At 37.8% G+C, this 23,573-nt stretch overlaps 1 protein-coding gene across 4 annotated transcripts in view; it reads right to left on the bottom strand.

Annotated features, from left to right (window-relative positions):
* Positions 1-2,794: 2,794 nt before the first annotated feature.
* Positions 2,795-23,573, bottom strand: part of RNF38 (ring finger protein 38) — a 101,251-nt gene continuing 80,472 nt past the window's right edge. For all 4 annotated transcript variants that reach the window (XM_057373077.1, XM_057373079.1, XM_057373081.1 and 1 more), the window contains 7 exons: positions 19,812-19,982; positions 18,027-18,188; positions 15,064-15,170; positions 13,461-13,545; positions 11,866-11,987; positions 11,443-11,542; positions 2,795-6,219 (listed from right to left, as the gene is read on the bottom strand). In XM_057373077.1, coding sequence (XP_057229060.1) covers positions 6,157-6,219; positions 11,443-11,542; positions 11,866-11,987; positions 13,461-13,545; positions 15,064-15,170; positions 18,027-18,188; positions 19,812-19,982 — 810 coding nt within the window. In that variant the 3' untranslated portion in view covers positions 2,795-6,156. The remainder of the gene's footprint in view (positions 6,220-11,442; positions 11,543-11,865; positions 11,988-13,460; positions 13,546-15,063; positions 15,171-18,026; positions 18,189-19,811; positions 19,983-23,573) is intronic.

Below are 23,573 nucleotides of genomic sequence, written 5' to 3'. Positions count from 1 at the left end.
CAGGTCATAATCCTGATGTCACCCCATTCACTGTGACCCTTTGTGTCCAACCCCTGAGCCAGGTGCTCACCCACTCCATGATGTGTTTATACAGCTGTGGGCTGGATGTTTTGTCCAAAAGGATCTGTGAGTGWCAATACTGAAARCTTTACTGAAATCCAAAAAGACTACATCAGCTGGCTTCCCTTGGGTATCTAGGTGGGCCACCTTGTTGTAGAATGAAATCAGGTTTGACAAGCAGGGCTTTCCCTTCATGAAGCCGTRCTGGCTGAGACTAATGACTGGGTTGTCTTCCAGGTGTTTTTCAGTACTCCCAGAATAATCTTTTCCACAATTTTACTGGGCACTGAAGTGACACTTCAGTGTAGTTTCCAGTTTCTTCCTTCTTTTCCTTCTTGACAATTAGCATAACATTCACCAGCTTCCAGTCAGCTGGAACCTCTTGAGATTCCCAAGACTGCTCAAAAACCATGGAGGCTTTGTGATGACATTACCAGCTGCCTGAGGATTACTGAATCCCATCAGGCCCCACAGATTTGAAGGGATCCAGCTGGAGCAGCAGATCTTGCRCAAGTTCAGGATCAACAGGAAACTGCTCCTTCTTGGAGTCATGGTCCTCCAGCTCAGGGCACTGAAACCCCCTTGGTCYRTCATCCATGTTGAAGACAGAGGCAAAGAATGCATTAAATGCCTCTGCCTTGTCCCTGTCCCTGTTTGTGAGGTGACCAYCCTCATCTGGTAACGGGCCAATGTTATTTCTACACTGCCTTTTGCCATTAATAYATTTGAAAAAACTCTTTTTAATTGTCTCCCACATCAACTCCAGTTGAGCTTTGGCTGCACGAATTTTCTCCCTACAGTGGGAAGCAGCATCTCTCCATTCTCCCCTTGTTACCTGATCTTACTTCCACTGAGCACCTTCCTTTTTTGCTTTATTTTCAAGAGAACATCCCTACTCAGCCAAGCTTCCTGCTTCACCTGCCTGGCTTCCAGCATTTAGGAATTGCATGTTCCTRTGCCCGCAGAGGTGATGTTTAAAAAGTGACCAGCACTGATGAACTCCAGCAACTGCCCAAATATTCTACCAGGGGATTTTATTTACTAGTTCCCTGAGCTCGACTCTCCTCATGTCCAGAGCGGAGATTTTGCTGGCACTTTTTCTCCCATCAACAGAGATTTTAAACTCAATCACTTTATGTTCACTGTGGCCAAGACAGTCACTGATCTCCACTCATGAGATCCTCTCTGCTGACAAGATTGAGGAAGGAATTTTTCCAAGTTGGYTCCGTTAACTTCTATAAAGCTGTCACCAAGGTTTTTTAAGAATGTTATAACATGGGTTGTACCAGCTGTGTGATGCTCCCAGTTTATTTATGGCAAGTTGAAGTCTCCTGTAAGGATAAGGACAGTTGATTTGGAAGCGTCCCTTGGCTCCTCAAAGAATCACTGACAGGGGAATATCCTTATGATGTTAAATAAAGCCACCTAAATCTACCAAGGTTAGCAAAGGCTCGAATTGGACAAAAGCTGCAGCAATGTCACTGTCCCTGAAAAGCCAAGCCCATCTATGGCACACGTAAGACTAAACAAGAAATGAGGAACTCCATCTATTCTAAAGCATGCTGTCATTCCTAAATCAGTTGATAAACACTATGGGCATGCAAATAATGGGTAAGTTGCAATGCAACACCACACTTGAAAGTCACGTGGCCTTGTGCACCACAGTGTGAGCTGCGSGGGAAGGATGGTTACAGCAGACACACAAGATGGAGAAACTAGMGTTGCAGCCAATGGATGAAAGCAAGACAGGAAAAAAGGACCACAAAAGAGTACAAGGATGCAGCATCTAGTGGCAGTGATATGACTGACTAGAAATTAGCAACAGAAATTGTCAGCTGATTATTGAGAACACCAGGAGACTCACAGGCAGTGATAACACAGSATCAGCAAAGAGAGACACTGCACAGGTTGAGGAAGAGGGTGAGATACTGTGACAAAGAAGAGGGCAAATCTGCTCTTCAGGCTGGGACTGAATGTCATGGCCAAACTACTGATGATCCTGGAAGCAGCTCTGCACTACATTTGCATGCACAAAATGCAGCTTTGCAACCTTTTTCKTTTCCAGTGTCTCCCAAATACTAAAGATGTGTGAACCTGCATAAGAATTCTCAAAAGCACAAATGAACCTTCAAATACATCTGAGTACCAAGAACACCTATTGTTGCAGCTACTAAATGTCCCATGTAAATGAAAACCTCTTAAGTAACTACATTTGTCAACTTAATTTACTTTATCTTAAAACCAAAATCACAAAACTGATTTGATGATGTTGTTGTTTTGTTTCACTACCAGCTTCTCAGACGACCCTGGCTCATCAGTCAAACTCATTATAATTCAGAATGCATCTCTTACCACTGTTGGGGCACTGCGAAAGTTTAACACATCTTCAGCTGATACACAGTGCAAATAGGACACCTAAGGAGCACCTTCATTCCTGCAAATTTTCTTCTAAGTAAGATCTTTAGAAAGCTGACCTTTTAGGTAAGGTTTTGTGTACACTGAGTTCTTACACTCTCAAAATTATTGTACAGCGTTTTGTATCAGCTTCTTACATGCTCTCAGCACAAAAGATGTTGTATGCTGTAGTTAAAGTGGCAAAACGTCCCCCTACAACATAAGCGACTGTTGCCAATAATATTTCAATTTGCATGATCATTCACAGAAACATGCCCAGTAACAAAAGAAAATAATACACCCTTCAGAGAAAGAACAGGACAAAACTGTGTAAGTGTACATCATACATTTATTACCGAACAACTCTCTCAACTCCAAAATTGGGCACAGGGATTAAAAATAAAAATTCATTGCACTACCTAGTAAAGCATTACTAGTAACTCTCATAAAAAATGTACAAATTTTGTTAAAAATTTATCAAGCCTTCAAATGATTTGGTTACAGATATTTATAATACATTTAAAACTACATGTTAAATGATACAATAGCATATGATTTAAAGAAAACACTTAACAAAATATGATTCCAACAAAACCCATAAGCTTTCGAATAATTAGAAAGTCTGAAACACAAGTAGCAAAATGAGGTAACAATGTACCAAAGGAAAAAACCACAGCTTTTAAGAAGGCCCAAAGATAACTCAGTTGAAACTGTTTTCTACAATTAAAATTAAAACAGTTGGTAAATCTCATCCCAAGTATTATGCATTGTATAAACAGCTGTGAAGTCACATTCAGGAGCCTGTACAAAATGACATACAACACATGGCCTTAGCTCTTTTTCTAAAGAAAGCCAAAAAATGAGACCCTGGGATTATCTGTAGGCCTTGATATCCATCAAAATGTCAAATTAAATTGACAGTTTATGCAAAAAAACACAGCAGTGCCAATATGATAAAGCAAACATATATTAGAGGTTGGGTGTTTCTGCTTATTTTTTTGGAGAAGAAAGAGTCAGTGGATGGCAGAAAGGCAATGAACATAAAAGAAGTGTTGCTGAACTCAGGTGCTGTCAGGCACCACGGCAGCTGTGCATAATACATGGCAGTTAAGAGCTGAATGTAAATCCCCTGCCCTTGACAGCCACCACAGAGGATGTGGTTGTAGTCTGTCTGAGCTGATTCAGAACAGAAGCACGTGTGCTCTTTGTACACACTAYCCACGGGAAGCAAGTCCACATTCATCCATGCAAATCAAAGAACCATTCCAGAAGAGATGAGCCGTAACAGTGCAACTATTAATTGCAGGATTTTACCAACTTAGATCCTCCATCTCCTAGATCTCCCACTGTCCCACTGAATTTTAGTGGGGGGAAAAAGGGACATTTCTCCAGTTCCAGAAAGAGAACTATTTTCTCTCRGCTTCAGAAGGATGTGTCTTGTTCACTTGTATCAAGTTTAGAAAAAGTACCCTCTTTCCATGCTTTGAACTGAATACTAACACAGAAATGTTAGTCATGTTTAAATCTGTACACACGGATTTTTTTTCTTTTGCAGTTATATAAAAGAGCCTAAGTTTTGTAAGACATACGTGGCATATGCTTTTTAAACAACATGATTTTATTTGTTAAAAAAATAAATTTTATTACATGTAATTTAACCTGCTAGGTGCTATTGTGAAAAGCCTATTTTTTAACTCCACTGGAAGAGAGGAGAAATTCTAATATTTTGAAGTGGATGTAACAGAATTTTTGTGTATTTAGTGTTCCTAAGTAAGGACAGGCATGGAAAGCTTCACTGTTTTTGAGAACTATCTGCATAACTAAACAGACAGAAAAAACATCTGAAACAGGGCAAAATTGTGCTTTTATTTAGCTGCATCAAGAGCTGCGACTGGTCTGTAAAATCTTTGAAGAGAAAAACCAGCACGGAGAACATCTAACACTGTTTGAAATTTTAACTGATACTAAAGCATAGCAGCATACAAAAGCATCAGAAATGATAAAGTATAAACTTAAAGCTGAGACTTGCAGCAAGTTGTAGCAATACTGGTAATTGTGCCACTTGTGCTGCTGCAACCAAAGTAATGACACTGAATTTATGAGAAGAGCTTCACTGCAAAAAGTGCATCCTTTTAATAACTGTGATATATACAGACCTAAATATTTTGCTAGAACATATCAGAGATGTTAACAGGATGAATGTTATAAAGAAAGCTAATTTTTTCAATGACCCAAACAAAGTATTATTCAGAGCACTTGAATAGAGATTATCCCCATCTATTTCACAGCACTGTTGTAGAAAGTGTTCCAAATTTCTCCTATAATGGAGCGCTCTGGAAACTTGATTGCAAAAACCGAGGGAGTTCCTTCTTCCTATTACCCTCATCATGAAATAAGGAAGGGAAAGAAGCAGCATCAGGGCAACTGAATTCTGCGGTTAATGACCAAAACCTACCTCCCCTTGTGATAAGGTGAAAAAAATATGAAATTCTACTTCTCTGAGAAATGCTAAAAACTGTATTTTATTAATGAAGTTGCAGGAATAAAATTGTAACCTTTTACAAGTTATTTTAGTTACATACAAACTCCCTTGYAGATGACAAAGAAAGTATGTGAATAAAGCCAATGTTTGTAAGCTAAAAGATGATGTCCTTGGCGAGTACAACRGCCAAAAGTTAAGAGCTATTCCACAAGACCCCCAGTGTACTTTCTGCTTCCTTTCATGGAAGAAACACGTAGCTGGTAAACCCAGCTAGAAAAAGTTAAAAGGAAAACAGAAAAACATTGATATTAATATTAGCAATTGAAAACATCAATATTGCTAAATGCGCTATTGCAACTCTAAATTGATAAAGTAACTTGTAAATCAGCCATTGAAGAATCCAGGCTTTGTAACATATGATAAAACCCCCAAGRTTACTCATGTATGAACAATCAATGCATTCTTTAGTGGTACACACTGAAAGYCTCCAATGAAGGGGAAGCACAACAGCTGCTTGAATAGTAGGTAGAAAGGTCTTTACACCTGTAAGTATGTTGGGGAGGAAATACTAAATGTAATTGCTGCACCCATCGCATTCAGTGTGCAACTGCAAACACAAGGAAAGGAACCAGTGTACAGTACTAGTACTGTTTAAATAACACACAAGATTATACATTGCAGCATAATTATTACTACACACATACGTACTCAGTACATGCTGGTATATAGGTTCTCAGACACACACGCACACCCAGTCACAAGCACACTTCGCTCACCCTCTCACAGGCAAACAAACACACCCATCATCCCCACTCACAGTATCTGAAGGCTCTATATAAGGTAGATTGCTATATTGTTTGGAGCTACCACTTTTTTTTTTCTTTTTCTTTTATATAAAAGCACATGCTAAAAGATCACATCCACAGTAATCTCGCAGCAATATTCGGAATGATCACACAAAACCCAGGGAATGTTAGTGCACACACAAAATTAAGCTAAAAAAAATCTTTGGAGTTCCAATCACACTTGTTAGTATAACAATCCCATAACTGTGAAGACTAGTTATAAGCTTTATAATTGATTAAGTCACACAGTGCAAAGTAAGGTCCATTGACCCTTTTGTGTAAAGGGTAGGCTGGAAGCCACATGGGTAAGTTCAATAGAGTTCATATATACATGTGACCAGAAACATCCAAACCAGATTTGTGCTCTTAGATTGGTCATTCTGAATCACGATGCACTTCCGAAGCATCAGCTCTACAAATCGGGCATGTACGATTTGCCTGTAAAACCAGAAAAAACAAAAGAGGGTTAACTAGACTGACAAATACATCGTTAAGGTAMTGTGTGTGTGACACTGACATCTGTGACTGCTGAGGAGCAATTCAACAGAAGACAGAATGTCCTTATTCCTTGTCTTTGTTTGTTTCATTATGTTTGAGTAGTGTGGAGAGTTTACCAATTCAAAATTACATTTACAAAAAAATAACTATGCCTTTTATCTTTTGAGACAAAGCAAGACAACAGATAAGGCTCTAGCTAAGTGATGGCAGTTTCATTAATACAGATTCACAGCCGCAGTACATGGTAATCAGATGGATGCAATTAGCAACCTGTACTCTATKCTATACAGAAACCCACCATGACAAATTGAGACACCTTGAGCTGCAAATAACCATCTTGTGTGAGGATGTCATGTTGTCCACAAACTCTGCTGAGCAGAAATGACATCAAACTGTTTATTCAGTTATYATTATATTAAAACATCATATAGACTTGGTCAAAGCTGAAAGCAAACCAGGGAAAAAGGGAGGGGTTTTAATAAAGGGCAAGTGGAATAAAAAAAAAATTAAACAAAGAGAAGATGACCCAACCAAGTGGGTATTATTCAAGGAACACACACCAGCAGGCCTAGATTTARCTCTTTAGTAAAGCATACACTGAAAATATTTCCTGTGACTCATTTACTTTTGCAGCTTCTTTAAAAATAAGACAGATGAGAAGTAATATTCCTTAAGCTACTGGGAAAGTATTCCTGCCTTCTCATTCCCCTTTTCAAATGATTTAATTCTAGCAAATGATGAGGAAAAGCCCCACACAATATGTAACATCTGTGAGTCAATACTTCCCTTGCAAAGGGAAGAGAGAACAGAACTCATCCCTGTCCCAAATTCTCTATTTCATAGTTACCAAAACTGCAGGACCAACCACTGTTTACTCCAAGTCTTCTAAGGAAACCAGATTTTTCAATGAAAATATAAGTGAAGAACATCAAGAAATATGATGCTGTAGGCCAAAAGTCAGAATTTTTTATCACACATTTAAAATCCAAACAATAACTAAATCCAGTAAAAGTAATATGTTATTTAACACTGAAAAATATCATTCAATAATGGAAGTTGAAYTGAGGGTGTATTTTTCCTATCAATTATTCTACTGTCAGTTGTTATCACTGTCCATAATTTTTATTGCTTTGTAATTTCTGTAAATCATGGATTGGAATATCAATTAAAACTTTACTTCTCTCTCTTTCAGTAGCAGTTTCAAAATATACTTGAGGACAACATCTTCACTCGACCACTTCAATTTATGTGCATGACTCTAAATACAATCTGGCTGATACAATGTTTATTTTAAACAGCGATGTTTTTCATTATTTGGTGGATTAATTAATCAAAAACTATTCACTTAGACTGACATTGAAGTAACAACCACTTGCACCACCAGATCAGCATTCAGTCAGAGTAATTTCCTGATAGGAAATGCAGAAATAGATCTACTATGGTGCAACAACAAAATGAATACTCATGGACTCCACACTACTGCTTTTTAAGTAACTTTTCAAGATCTTACATGAGCATCTGCTTTAAATTTAGTTGCATTCCTGTGTCTTTCTCGCAATGAATTTCCCCTTCCTGGCATTTAATATGACTCTTTGGCACCAAAAGAGGAGTAAGGGGGACATAATATTGTAATATCGACCTTCTAACTTGCCAGTCTTCCAGCAGACTTAATTTTATACTGTAATTAGAGAGTGCTGCACAATGAATTGATTTATATATGTATTTTGTAGAAATTTAGTTAGTGAAATGCATTTAGAAAAATGAAACTATTAGGGCTACTAGAATCCTGTAAAAACCACTGCACAACTTTGGTGTTAGTCCACCAGAAATAAGCTGAAGTATAGTTACAGTTCATCTTTTCTCATATATACAGCATTTTGAATCAGAATGTTAAATATAAAGGCAAGTTGTCCTCTTTAGTTTGTTCTAAACCCTCAGCATGAAGGCAGGCCATGATGTCAAACTTTCCTCTGGAATGATGACTTTTATTTTATAGAACACATTTCTCGTGTATTCATATTTGACTAGAGGATAGGGTAAGAAGCAGCCAAATACAGTGAAGTATGAGAACTGGGAATACTACAAAAAGTAAAAGGATAACCTCCCTCCTTTTAGTTCTATAGTTTCCTCCACTGTATAACATCTTTCGTAAGTCTTCAATCTTGCTTAAATAGGGAAGTATTTTAGCTAAAGTGGGCAAACTAATGCACTGTTACAGAACTTTTCCTCTTACTTGCTCACACTACCTAAWACGATATTAGTGTCAATAATTCCAAGCATACAAAACAAAAAACTTGTTTAGACAGACTTTTCCTTCTTTGTCATCTCTAACAGACAGCCCAAGAATAATATTTTTTGGGTAATCATATTGAATCACTAACTTTTTACCTAAATCTTTCACTAAAGTGGCATACAATGAAACCTCAAAAATAATCAATTTGAYTCCACAGGTCTAGAAAGAGTCCTAGATACTCTCTTCAAAGAAATGAGATTAAACCACTGAAAAATAATGATAAACGGATAATGTTTTTCTACTTTGTGGAATAACATTACAAGTACTCAAAGCTATAATTTTTACTTCCCCCTGYGGAATTTATCAATATGATGTTGGCTGGATGATGTGAATTAATCTGATGTGGACAWAATTGTACAATCATGATATAAAAAAAAAGTTCTCAAATTCATAAAGCAATGAACAGAAGCAAAACTGAAGAACAAAAGCACAAAATATTTCCCAGTTATCATCACTTCCAGATGTTGGATTCTCAGCTGCAACCAAGTTTAGACAGAGGCTGTAACTAAAACACACTGGTGGTTACAGRTAACTTGTTACAGCAAAGCAAAATAATCTTTATTATCATATACACCTTGGTATCACTGTAACTGAACATACATGGTGTAGAAGTATTGTCTTAGTGATCCTACACTAGGATGGTTCAGCCTTGTCTATCTCATTTCGCACTCAGCTCTGGAATAACAACATCAATGTAAGCAGTTTTAGTAGCTTTAACTGGACCCCTCTATATTTTCATTGCACAACTTACACCTCACTCTAAAGACAGTCTTTAGAAAATATCACATATGCAGACCTGTTAGAAAATTCTGCTTCTAAGATRGGACAAGCACATCGTCAGAACTATTTCACTGCTACCACAGTATATCTATGATTATGAAAATACACTAAACTAAATCTACTTTTTTCACTTTGCGGTTCTATTGCCAGTTCATTATCTGCTGAAAGGACTAACTCTTAATTTTAAAAAGTACCAAGCTGAGTCCCAAAAAAGTTTAACTCAACACCCTTGTCTGACTCCTGAGTGCAATGTCAGGTAAGAAAGAACATTAAGAACAGGACAAGCATGCATGATACTTTCCTGACATGTTCTAACTTCCAGATATCTGCACATCAGGGGTTCTCTGAATCAGAGGTATATTTTTTTGCATTAATAGCCTGGAAAGAACTGGCTTTTAAGAAGTCTATATAATAAACCTACAGCATCCACTATGTAACAGGCTGTGTCAAACGTTATTTTTCTCGGTTTTTTTTGTAAGTTTGGGGTTTCTTTACGTTTTTATTATGGTTTTGGGATTTTTGTGTTTGGTTGGTTGTTTTTGATAAAATGCAGAGAATACTAACCCAGGATAGTCAAATTCCACACCAAAACTGATTAGAAAGTTTCGTGCAACGAAAGATTGACACATATAGTGTGAATGCTGCTTGAGAAGAGGAGGGAGAGGAGGGGGACACTGAAGAACACCACTTCGAGATTATGTGTGTGTGTGTATATATATATATATATATATATATATATACACACACACACACACACACACACACATATATATATATATATATATATATATACATAGTCTACTCCTAATTTATAGTAAGTAAATAAAACCACATACATCTAGCAGAGAGAAACTGATAATATAACATGGGATGTGAGCATGTGGCTTTTTAACAGCACAATAAAACAACCAGGTGTTTAGATTACTCTTGCTGATTCTTGAACACGTACATCGRTTCAGACACTTTTGGACCATTTCTACTCAAAGTTATGAGCACTTCGGCAGAAATATTYACACTAGCCCTAGGTTTTGTAAAAGCTTTAGACTTATACTACCTAGGTACTGTAGCCAAAGAGCAATTTAATCTCTCACTTTTTCAAATCTTTCTCATTATTCCTGYTCTCTTGTTAGCCAAAGAAATGCTGTCGATATTAACTTGATTTCTTCATTCTCTGCACTGCATATTTTAGCACTTGACTATGATACAATACCATATTTATGAAATCAGAAAGGCAAGGGGTTTTCATTTCTTTTTCCAAAACAACAAACACCATCTGTTGTTCTCTAGGGACYGTATCAACATAGGATCATTGCAGTTTCCATTGTTCTACACAACAGACTAAATGGATTAAAGCTGAATAGAAYAAAATAGTGAAAAAACTGAGGCAAGATGGGAATCAATACATTGCTGGCAGTAGATGTGGCTAAATGTRTCCTGCCATAATCTACCTGTATTTCTTGTTCTTTGTACCTTCTGTGTGGCTGCTATTCATTCTGCTCTTACTGGGTTGTCCTGATTCTTAAGCCATTCTTTTTTGCGCAAATTCTCTCAGATGGGTAAATAATTCTATTTGTATGTGTATATTACATTCCTGTGTATATGCATACAAATAAACATACACATGTAAACCATTTTATTAGCCACAGAAACTAATATTAATAGCAAAGTGGGGAAGAAAAGGTGTTGGTACTCATTCTTTCTAGGCAAGCTCGGAAAAACAGTTGAGTCACCATCATCATGATACTCTGTATCAAACCTCCTATATTATTTACTTATTTTCAAGTCTTCTTTAATGTCATGTATTACTCMAATTCAGTTATTGTTTTAAGCAAATGGAAAACACAGTAAGAGCTGTCAATGAAAATAATTGTTTTTATTTTCATTTCCACTTGTGCCGAAGATTGCAAAAAAATTGCAATCTTCATCAATTATTAGCGGAATATCCTATCTAGGCAGTGCTTCTACTGTGCTGGCATTTCTAGCCTAAGTATCAGAAACATGAAACAAGATGGAATGAAGTGGAAAAGCAAAATATCCCCACCCTCTCCTAAATAATCAATTCAATATAGGATGGGATTACTTTTTCTTACCTTCAGCCATTTATCGACACACTTGGCATGGAACTCGTGGTTACAGGGTAAGACTCTAAGTAGCTGCCTTGACTCAAAATCACACATGCACACCACACATCTAAAAAAGACAATAAAGTTCAAATGTAACTGCTATGTAAGAACAACAAATATGCAATTCCATACAAAACCTTACCGGTATGACTGCGACACAGTAGCTATTTTACTCTTTCAGTAGCTACAGTCATCTACATTTGACAACCTAAACTCAGAATTGACTCTGTGGGGTTTCATGGCGTTTTTTTTTTGCTTTTTAAATTTACTGTGCTTTCACATAACAAAGCAAGTATTCTTGCTCTTCTGACCTAGCTGAGACTGCAAATTGAAGAAATGAAAATCAAGCCACCTAAATTACGGATCTTTGAAAGAGACCAATATACTTACAATGTCTGCTCTGACTGGTGATTGTTTGGATTGAACCTATAAGATGGAAGCTGCTCAATGTCTGCTTTTGTTAATCCCCGTGGTTTGGCTTCTCCCAGACGTTCTGCCAAATTCAGYAGTGCCTGCAAAACATGGAAACTAGACATTTAAAAATACTCTGAGCAAACAGCCCTGGTTCCATTAGTATTGGGGCTACCATCATATCTCACTACGCCAGCTGATAACACAAAACATCCTTCTATCATGAAATATTTAGAGCTTTAGTTCTCCCATACAATACAAGCTCCTTGGAAAGTCTTTTAGAACGTAACCATCTTTGTAATTATGGAAGATATTATTACCTTTAGCATTTCAAAACCTACTTCCCAAGGACCCAACTTCCAGCTAGTCCAGTAACTGCATGCACAGCTCAGTAAGTAAGTTGCTTCTGAGGGATCCCCTCACTCTGCTATGAAATTAACAGTGCTGGTAACCACAAAAAAACTATCAACTCATGTCCTTTCTAAGAGTATGTGAGTCTGGTCTTGTGATAGAAATCATAAATTTAATGGGAACAGTTTATGATTTCSACTTCATGTCTTGGGCTAGTTGAATTAAAACATGGAGATTTTCCCYTCAATCTAGAAACAAACATATACCAACAAACTTTAAGCACTTTTTTGCTAATTTTTATGTTAATTTTTTGTTAGCCAAGTATTGCAACTAAAATACTCTCGTGTAWGTAATTTGCAGTCTGTCGTGCATTAAACTCACACTCCTTCATGAGGGGCCTAGGAAAAACATCACTATAAATGTGATAGAGAATCAATGCGCAGAAAATACCCTGTGAAAGCTGCAAAATTATACTGATTTCTTACACTACTGAACCTGGGGCCTAAATTCTCAAAACACATCGTTTCTTCAGAACCACCACAGAYGTTATAACGGAAGTGCTCGTTGCTGAACTGAAGATGTGCAACTACATCAATATCTTAAGAGGACCACAAGCAAAGAGATGCAAAAATCAGGGTTAGTGACAACTGACTCAAGAGAAATCAAAGGGAATCCATTAGCTTCAGAATCAGCAAAGGAACAACAGCTGGAACAGCCCCATAATTATATAGGATATTTAAAAGGGTGCTACATCTCTAGATRTGAATTACCATTCCCTCCTGAGGGCAAGAAGTAAAGGCAGTAAAGTAGTTTTATAAATATTTCAATTAATTAATCCTATGATAATGAAACTATTCTGAAAGTTACAGTCATAAAACCAGTAACTTACCCTTTTCTTTTGAAAGTGCTTTACTTCTGTTTGGTATTTAAAATCAAGCACAATTTTTAAAGAAGAGTAGCATGTAGAACATAAAAGCTTAACAATTTAATGATTACTAGCCTGGAAACGTGGATTCTGGCAAAAAGCAATAGACAAGAAAGAAAGCTAAACACTTCTAATATCCAATATTGCAAAAAAAAATCTGAAAAGTTTTCAGATTCTATCTTCACAGTCATTATATTTATTTGAAAGGCAAAATGAGGATTAAAAGTAAAATATAATAAAAATTTATTGTCTGAGCTAACATCTGCTCTTTAAAGGTAGTTGTAGTTCACACACCAACCTCATAGTTTTCTACCTCTCCATCTTCCACATCCAACTCAAAGCTGAAAGCTGGTCCAACTGCAGGTGGCACTGGGAGCATTGATCTACCATGAGAGCAAACAAGGATAAGGTTCAGCATCTTGCTGAAGGAAAGCACAGAAACATCTGGCAGAGGTAAAGTTACCTTTTTAGTGCCTCTCAAATCAACATGTTCGGAGAACTGAGGCAAAAATGTTACATTTGAAGTMAAGAACAGACATTTGAGGTGGAACAATCACAGGAAAAAGCTTTGTCTGCTACRTTTTGATATTGGGAGTGCTGATTTTTTAATTGCATGCATGTTTCACTTTCAATCAAGTTCAGCTTTATTACAAAAACTAATCTCTTCGTTATCACAGGTTACGGAGAGATAAAACTAACAATAAACTGACATTCTGRTTTTAAATATGTTATATTCAAGTGGATAAAAGACCATCAAAGTGAAATGCTGAGTTAATTTAGGTCTCTAACACAACTTCTGCAAGCCTAAAATACACAATGAAAATAAATAGGATTTGCCACCAGACAAGCTTGCATACTGAYGGCAAGCAAAAAGTCACTTTCTCATGTAGTGTGATATTTGTTAAAGCAAAATCCCTTCAGATAGATCAGAGAAATGTTTTTCTGGTTGCATATTCAGTAAATCTTTTTACTGCCCAAGACAGCACCATGGGTCAAMACTTCGTCCACAGACATAGAAATCACAAATTTAAAGCACCAACAAAGCAGAATCAGGAATTACTGTGCCACATCATGTCCTCAGTGGACAGGCAAGAAGCTACACTACTCTCAGACTGCAAGATACAAACAACCTTGCTRAATCAGATTTCTGGTGCCATTTGCATGCCACGTCAGACATTTCACAGAGAGAAAGTACAGATCTGGTGTCAGTGTTCCATTATTTCCTTGTCTATGTCACCTTTGTCACCAGAAACTTAAATCTTTGTTTTCCAAGCATTCAATTCTTGCTTCCAATACAGAACACAGAAGACTAATACATCTCATGTCATAGACCCAAACTCCCTCCCAGAGAATCTACCATAAGACACTACAGATAATTCCTAAACATTAATTGTTTCATATAATTTCCAGAAACAGCTCATTAGAGGCAGAATAGAAATCTGATGGCTGTAATAGAGTAACATTTCAGGTAACAAAGACTAATACATCACAGAAGCTACCACCCTTGTGTTTTACAATTAAGAACCAAATCAAATTAATTTACTCCATAAGTGAAGACTACTACAACTTGATCCTACAGTGTAACCATGCCTTGGTAACAGTATCCCAGAACTCTGATTTGAAATTTCTTGAAGATTTTATGAAGAGTTCAGAAACAAGTGGTTATTGTGCCTCAAAATACCTACAGAACAACCCTTGACAAAACCTGTTCACTTGTATTTTTCCTTGTACAGTGGTGTAGGTTATTCAAAATAGGCTTAAAAGTTTACACAGAAATGGAAGTTTTCCTCTGAGACAGACCAAACATGCCTGGTCTCTGGCAGAGTCTAACCATAAAAAGTGCCAAGATGCTTGTTGACTTCTTAACAGCCTACATGGAAGCAAATGTACTTTTCACTTACAGCACATAAGGTAATAGGCTGGGATGGTAAGGGTGTGGTGGTATTGGCTGCTGTGATCGGTATCTGCTGCGCCCTGTGAGTCTTCGAGGCATAAAAGGTGGGTAAGGCTGCAAGAAAGAAGAAAATAAGCTTCAACTGAAACTWGTGGAACTGGAACTTGTGTCCAGTTCTGGGCTCCCCAGCACAAGAGAGACATGGACATATTGGAGAGAGTCCAGCAAAGGGTCACTAGGATGGGACTGGAGCATCTCACATGTGAGAAAAGGCTGAGAGAGCTGAGCCTGATCAGCCTGGAGAAGAGAAGGCTTGGGGGAATCTAATTATACATAAATACCTGAAGGGAGGGTGCAAAGAAGACAGAGCCAGGCTCTTTTTAGTGGTGCCCAGTGGCAGGACCAGAGACATTGGGCACAGGCTGAAACACAGGAGGCTCCATCTGAACATCAGCAAACACTTCTTTACTGTGAGGGTGACTGAGCACAGGCAGAGGTGTCTAGGCAGGTAGTGGAGTCCCCCTTCTTGGAGACACTCAAAAGCTGACTGGACATAGTTCTGGACACCCAGTTTCAGGTGGCCCTGCTTGACCAGGTGATCTCCCTTCCAACCTCATCCTGTGAGCCCACTGTGAGCCCACGATTCAAGCTCTTCTATACCTAATCTCTACCCGCAATACTGAAATCCACTTTCAAAAAAGTATTACCKAAAAAACCCAGCCTCTGCTCAAATCCAAAATTTCGCCTCAATTTGAAATTACTATTCCCATCTACAGTACATAATCATCAAAGTCCATGTGAAAAAGTGGTAATACATAACAGAAATCCTTGCAGTTCTTGTGTTTTTAGTCTACAGCCAATATAGTTACAGGACATGAAATGCTGACCCTCTTGTACATGTAAAAGCCCAAGGGCTATTACGCAGGCCTGTGCACATGCAGTTGAATAAAGAAGCCCTTAAAACAGTCTTCAAAATGAGAATTTTTTTAAAAACCTCTTAAAAAAATCCCTAACTTTCAAGCAGTGGTATGTATTTACGTTTAGGCTTTAAGACTTTAAGCCTTTCAAGTGTATGTGGAAAGTTTTTCAGTACAGTTTCTGCAGCTGGACCTACTTAGACAGACACTCAAGCTTAAAGCTTCATGCATCCATTCCATGGATAAATTAGGGCGCTTTTTGCGTTTTTTTTTTTTAATTTTTTTTTTTGTGTTTTCTACAACTGAAATTCATGTACCCCTATAGAATTTACATTTGAAAGTCTTGGAACTTCTTTTTGAAACAAAAAATACTCTTCATTGCCATGCTTATCTTCTTCCATGTTTGAAATTTGAAAGCAGAAAAGCCCAACACCCTCCACAACTAAATTAAAATCTGCTATTTTAAAAATGGAAATAAAATTAGGTAGCCATGGTCCTACATAAAATTAACATGAATATAAACACAGTGCAAGAGAATCAGGTTCCTTTTGGCTGGAAGTCTCAAGCTAGAATTACCAAATATTAATTTTACTGCTTTGCAAATTCCCCAATCCAAAAGTATAATTAGAAACTGTAGTGCTCACTGAATGAAAAAGAATCAGAAATGCAGCAATTCACTTATAATATTAATACAAATAAAGCTTTATGAAGATTGCTRTTACTTCATAAAAGGCCACACAGTTACTTGTAATATGTCTCTGTTCTGTTCCTTTGCAATAAAGAACACAGAGATGAAGCATTAGAGTGGACTAATGCTGCAATCTGCAGAAAATGGTATTATGTTCCCTATCTACTTTAAGAACTGAACTTAAAAATRAAGGAAGTCTAACTCCAAACAAAATATGTGACTAATTCATCTAACAAGCATAGTGAGTAAAATACAAGCAGTGTATGGAAGATTTCGAGTGTCCTGGTGTCCAGAGTCTCAYAGTGCCAAAAAACTTCATTGAAAATCTGTGTACACCTTTAGTTTAACAATAAGTTGAACACTTTTTTAAATGGTGGACACTAACTTGAACCYTTTTTAAAAACTGCAGCAAGCATTTGACTGGGTTCTGTGATTTCAGGGAGAATAACTAAAGTCAAGCTAACTGTATATTCTGCAGCCACAAAGCCTACAATTTCATTCTCTTTAAAATTTAAAGAACAGTATGACTCTAAAACTTCTGACAACTTGATGCACATATCAAACAAGAAAAAATTTCAGTATCTACTGTTGGGATCTAGCTATTTTTTCCAGCACAACACAGGCAGGGGGGTGAGGGTGGTGGCGTTTGTTTTTTTTTTTAAATAAGTGACCCACACAAAACAACAGCAACAAAACCGTAACCCATTTCAGAACTAAYATAATAGCAGATTGAAGTACAAGACAAACATCCTAGAAGTGCACCACTGGACACACCACAGAAGCACATGATTCAACAAAATTCAACACAGACTTTAAGCCGCACCACTTTAAATTTTATTTTCTGCTGCTGCAGTTGAACTGCCTACTGTAGTTCCCACAAAAGCTGGCTTAAATCAAGCTTTATAACATGGTGTCTTTATAATATAAGGTGTCATCTGAATTACGGAAGCATTCTACAACTGCTTGAAGAGAATAACTGTTTTTAAAGCATTCTAGCTTTCCTGAGCTGTGGAAACTCAATATATGGTAAAGAATCAACTAAAACTAACAACAGTTTTTCTAAACTGTGCAAACCAGTTTCTGCAATAAAATAGTCACACTGTTTCTGTGTGACGACATGGAAAGTTTTTTAAGTAAATGGTCATGCACTCTGCAGATACTGTTACTGCAAATAATTTGCTGGTGTAATTAAATTACCCTTAACTTGATTAACACAAGCTTCAAGAAAATACCACAGTACACACTTATTCCAATAATGGAATACGACTGCTGAAGTGTAACTTTTCAACAAAATGTGCTACAGAATAAAGATCAAGAATGTTAATGCCATATGAAAGAGAATGTAGCATATAAAACAATACTTACTACACCGAATGACACCTCCTGGTGTAATGGATCATGGGTTAAGAATTGAAGAGGAGCTGAGGGAGGCAACGTTGGTGGATGGGCTGAGGGAGGGTATGTAAAACCTCCTACAGGAAGATGTTCTCCAAGCAATTCTACGTCATTTTCTATTCTTTGAAGTGGCTAAAAAAAAMCAGAGATAGCCTTTGTTGCAGTAATAGAAATCAATTTTTGCCCCAATACAGAACTGCAGTCCCAGTTGCATATTCTGTGCTGCTGTGATCAATTTTAYAGTAACTCTGTGAACAATTCCTAGGTCATTAACACTACTAGAAAAAGCAAAGACAACACTACACATTTGATGTAAATTCACCTTTTCCAGCTAGCCATGCTTATAGACCAGGAATTTATGCGATCTAGCAAATATAGGAGTGGCTGTAATTTCCTGTGTCTTGCATTTTTCAGGACAAATATTTGCTCTCCTTCTTGCCAGGCTGCTCTCACTGCATAACTATGCGAGAGAAAAAAATAAACAACCATAGACAAGAACTGAAATTGTGCCAGAAATACTGAAAAGTGGAGAGGAAATGTGGTGGCTTCAGTGGATTAAACTGATAATGATATCCAGTAATCAAGCATATGCTTTTATAGGAGGGTCATGCAAGCAGTCCTAACAAGTAGTCCTGAGGTTTCAGAAGCATGAGATTCCARTTTAGTTTTGTAGCTAGTCAAATCTATTACATCAGTCAGGTCCAAAAATGACCAAGAAACAACCAGGAATTCTCACCATTTGTAACTACACCTTTCTGTTATTGACACTGAATTCCACCATTTCAAGAAATGCAGCTTAAAAACCATTTTGTGGAACAAAAGGAACATTCTGTTTTCCTGGTATGCAGAACTATCTTTAATCACAAGATATTCTTAAACTACTATACTGCAGGCTTTTTGTTAGACCTGAAAGTTGACAGGCAAGCCAAGTTAAAAAACCTAAGTAAGCAACTCAAGCTAAAACCTGAGCCTATACATTTTCTAAAGCAAAGTCTTATAAAGATTACTACCACAGAAGACCACTTCATTATGATGATGGAAGCTGTTCTCCCATCACCATCATGAAGTGATTACAACCCTATCCACACCTGAGGGACAGCATGAAGGAGTCTCAGCAGTGTTTACAATGATAAAGCTATATCCTGTTTCTATATTACTAAAATATCTGCATCTTCTACTCAACAGGGCAAACTAATGGACAAGTAATCAGATAATCACAAAGTAGGAGTAGTAGGCCAGAACTGCAAACCTGATGTCCCCCTAAATCCAAAACAGGGTCACATTTTCCCATGTTCACACACACACTAAGTGAAATCTGCTTAAGCAGACAACATCAGTAACTTTCGTACGTGTGAAAAAATGTTTTAGGAAAAGGACTTGTCATTTAAAAATTAACCAAGAAGTAATACAGAAGAAGCATGTAATTAAAGTACCACTCTGGYTTCCTTTGCTAAGCTTTTCTCCGAGATGCCCACTATGCTTACACAACCTCCTCTACATTCTATTCTGGGAAAGAAATACCTGCTGGTGAAGGAAATACTCATCTTTCTGAGAGAAGTAAAAGCCTATGAAGAAACAGCACAGACAATGATGAAATCTGAAGTGATACACTGAACTTCAAAAGTACTTTTTCATCTTCATACCACGTGGTTACAACTTGAAAGAAAATCCTTCTGTTTCCTCAATGAGATATCAATAATATGTGCCCTCCAGCCCACCAGCTCTACTGAGAGTGGGGTAACAAGAATTACTTACCGACCGTGACTGCTGTGCTTGGAAAGGAACAAATTGTCCTGGAGGAGGTAAGTGAGGAGGGTGGTGTGTAGAGATATGAGGAGGATGCAAAAGGAATGGGTCACTAGAAATGAGGGGTGGAAATGCTGCATATGGTACTGGTAGGTGCTGGACTGAGCACGCCTGAAGCATCTGAAATAAAATGAAAACAATATATTTTTGTCTCTAGCACAAACATTCCCCATACAATGTTCCATATTCTATGTATTTATTATGAAAAGTTATCACTATTATAGAACATTTCTTTTCCCGTGTTGACACAGCCTCCAAAAGATACAAAAATAACTAATCCAAAGACTCAAGAAGCAGTGATTTTACAGAACAGGCTCTACAAGTAGTGCAGTGTGATATCTGCTAGCTGCTCATGAGGTCATCAGGAGTTTAGATTTTTAGTACTCCAGGATTAGACAGGCTCCTAAGTGATGAGCCGATACATTTATCCTAGTTAATTTTATTTTCTGTACATATCACCTCCAAAACAACATGCCAAAGCAATGGACTTGCAACCACTTTAAGCTCTAGATGCAGCTGAGGGACTCTCAGCTGTCAGACTGGGCCTAAAGATCTCAGTTGCCTCTGAAATTATGAATAATTCACACAGTCTGCTCAGTTCTTCACTTCTTGGTGAGTCCTATGCTCTAAAAGCATCTCTGTAGTGAAAGATACTATGGGAAATAGCTCTTTTTCTCTCCTCCATTAGCTTCTGACATAAAAGCAACTTTGGGCRCTAAAGTTTGAACAATAAAATGATGAAGGCACTGCAGGGGAACATGAATGTATTTTGTGGCATTCTTCAGTTTTACTTCCACCTTTATACATGGAAGAGCAAGACATCTGCATTCTCTTTTTTTCTTGTGCTTTCATCCATAATGAGACTGTCAGGCATTTCTTTTACACTTCTTTTACACTTTTAACAATTAAAAGAGCATTTAATCAAGATTTTCATTATCAAATCTTAGAAAGAAAGATTACCCAGTTCTGATCTCTTTTTTTTTCTTCTTAGTCATGTCACACAGAATACATTTGTATATTAACTATAAGAGCATTAAGTGGTAAAAAGGAAGTAATTTAAAATTAGATTTCAATAGTGGAGTTGCAATTGTCATCTCAATTTGCTGCGATCACAATGATCAAATGCACCAAAACAGAAGTAGATTAATTTGATCTGACTACTCTTTATTCTTAAATGCTGACTATTCTTTTCCCTCAGTTATAATTTTCCTAAAAAACAAATACCATACACAAGTATTTCTATGGTTATAATGTATTTTTACTGTGTTTTACTAAATTGAAAACTATCCTCTGAAATAGGTGAAGATAAATTCAGAGGCAGAACATCTCACAGTCCTCTTCAAAACCTGAGATTATTTGAGAAACATCAAAATACGATTCTGTGTATTAAAGGTTACCATAGTTCCTATATATGTTTGGAATGTTTGATTTGTGCTATACCCACGTCACTTTTTCAAGTTAAAGCAAATGAGGCCAYGCTAACTTTCAAATAGAAAGAAATTTAAATTAGCTGTTTTTTTCATTCAGGCTTTTAAAGAARTTCTTCTGTTCAGACATAACATAAAATGGCCTTGGTAGGAAGGAACCTTAAAGATAATTTTGTTCCAACACCCCTGCCTTGGGCAGGGACACCTTWCACTAGACCAGGTTGCTCAGAGGCTCATCCATCTTGGCCTTGAACACTTTCAGGGGTGTGCCATCCATAGCTTTTCTGGGCAACCTGTTCCAGTGCCTCACCACCCTCACAATAAAGATTTTTTTCCCTATTATCTAATTAGACCACCTCTTTCTAGTTTGAAGCCATTCCTCACCTTGTCCTGTCAATACAAGCACTTGTAGAAAGTCTCTCTCCATCTTTCTTGTAGGCTGCCTTCAACTACAGGAATTAGGGCACCCCTAAGCCTGCTCTTTTCCAGGCTGAACAAACCAAATTCTCTCAGACTTTCTTCATATGAGAGGTGCCCCATCCCTCTGATCATCTTGGTGGCCTCCTCTGGATTCTCTCCAACAGATCCATGTCCTTCCTGTGCTGGTCCCCCAAGCTGGGTGCAGTGTTCCAGGTGGGSTCTCAGCAGAGCAGAGCAGAGCAGAGGGGCACAATCCCCTCCCTCCCCTGCTGCCCACGCTGCTTTGGATRCAGYCCAGGACAYRTTTGKCTCTCTGGGCTGGCAGTGCCATGGCYGGGTCATGTCCAGCCTCTCACCCACAGCACCCCCAAGTCCTTCCCACAGGACTGCTCTGATCTGTCCATCCCCAGCCTGTGATGATGCAACCCAAGTGCAGCGCCTTGTATTCGCTCTTGTGAAACCACATGAGATTCACACGGGCCCACTTCCCGTCCATATCCCTCTGGATGTCATTCTGTCCTTCAAAGAACTTTTAAAACTGATTTATCTTTTGATAAATGACATTTGCTGACTTCATAGTTACACTGCAGTGAGAGAGACAAATACTGTGAAAATATCAAAAGGATACTGAGGAAGGTGACATACTTGAGGGCATGGGTTATCTTTGAGATTTATTTTCATAGGCTGGAGAAATCAGCTGACAGGAACTATGTAATGTTCAAAGGCAGATGTGAAGYCTGGCACTGGGAGAGAGTAACTATATGAAGCAGGACACTCTGAGACTAATTGGTTGCTGTCAGATTTGCAGAAAAAAAGTGGGGCTCTGTGGACATGTACACAATACCCCTAAGTGTACTCAGTCAAAAAGGCCTATGGCACATGGGGCTGCATTGCTAAGAACACAACTCATGAAACCAATGAAGTGATTCTGCCCCTCCATTTACAACTTCTGACAGTAATCTCAAGTCCTGGGCCCAGTTTTGGGCATCTCACCGCCAAACAAAGAAAATGACAATGTGATCACCAGGAGTTAGGAGAAAACTGCATAAAAGAGGTGGCAGAACTGGGTCTGCTTTAAAAAGAGAAAACTGAACAAAATAACATTACCACTGTGGGCAACTACTTCATGAGAGTGAAACAGGACATAGACCAATGGGACCAAAATGCAACAAAGAAAACTCAAGCAGACATAGAGAGGAAATTCTTCATCACAAGGAMAAAGACTGGAGCAGCTCAGAGGAGTTGTGAAATCTCTATACTTGGAAATTGGTATTGCAGCAGGTAACCACCAGACAACCTCCAGAGACCCCTTTTAACTTCAAACTATTCCTCAATTATATGCTCTAACAGAAGAAAGCATAAAGATTGCCTGCTGATGCTACAGAATTTAACCAGTCCTTGTACTGGATCGATTCTTTCAACACACTTGATTAACTGTTGTATATACAAAACAAAAACCAGAGCTTTACTCCTATACATATTAAAAAGACAACTGCATTGTTGAATTACAAAACATTTTATGAATTACACAGGTAATATACCTACTCAAAGCAGAGGGTAAAGTTATTAGTATTCACTGGATAGATTTCCCTAAGCTCCAACGTAGTTTCAGATTTTTCTGTATTGCTGCTTCTTAGGACCCATGGGTTTCTCACCTTGCTGAATTTAATATGTAAGATTGCTTTTTTCCCCCAACACCACTACTAAACAGAAGGAAAAGGTTGTCTCTCATGCTGCCTTAGGGATACACACCAGCTTATGTAACCGATTTTCACCAATCTGAWAGGTAAGGGGAATTAATTCTCACAAATACACCAGACTAGCCAGCAGCATGATGCAGACCTTGTTGCCTCTCACRGAGATA

This window comes from Malurus melanocephalus, unplaced genomic scaffold (assembly GCF_030028575.1).
Source record: "Malurus melanocephalus ecotype Western Australia unplaced genomic scaffold, MMel_1.1 scaffold_184, whole genome shotgun sequence".
NCBI classification, from domain to species: Eukaryota; Metazoa; Chordata; class Aves; order Passeriformes; family Maluridae; genus Malurus; species Malurus melanocephalus.
This window is presented reverse-complemented; position numbering and strand designations above follow the sequence as displayed.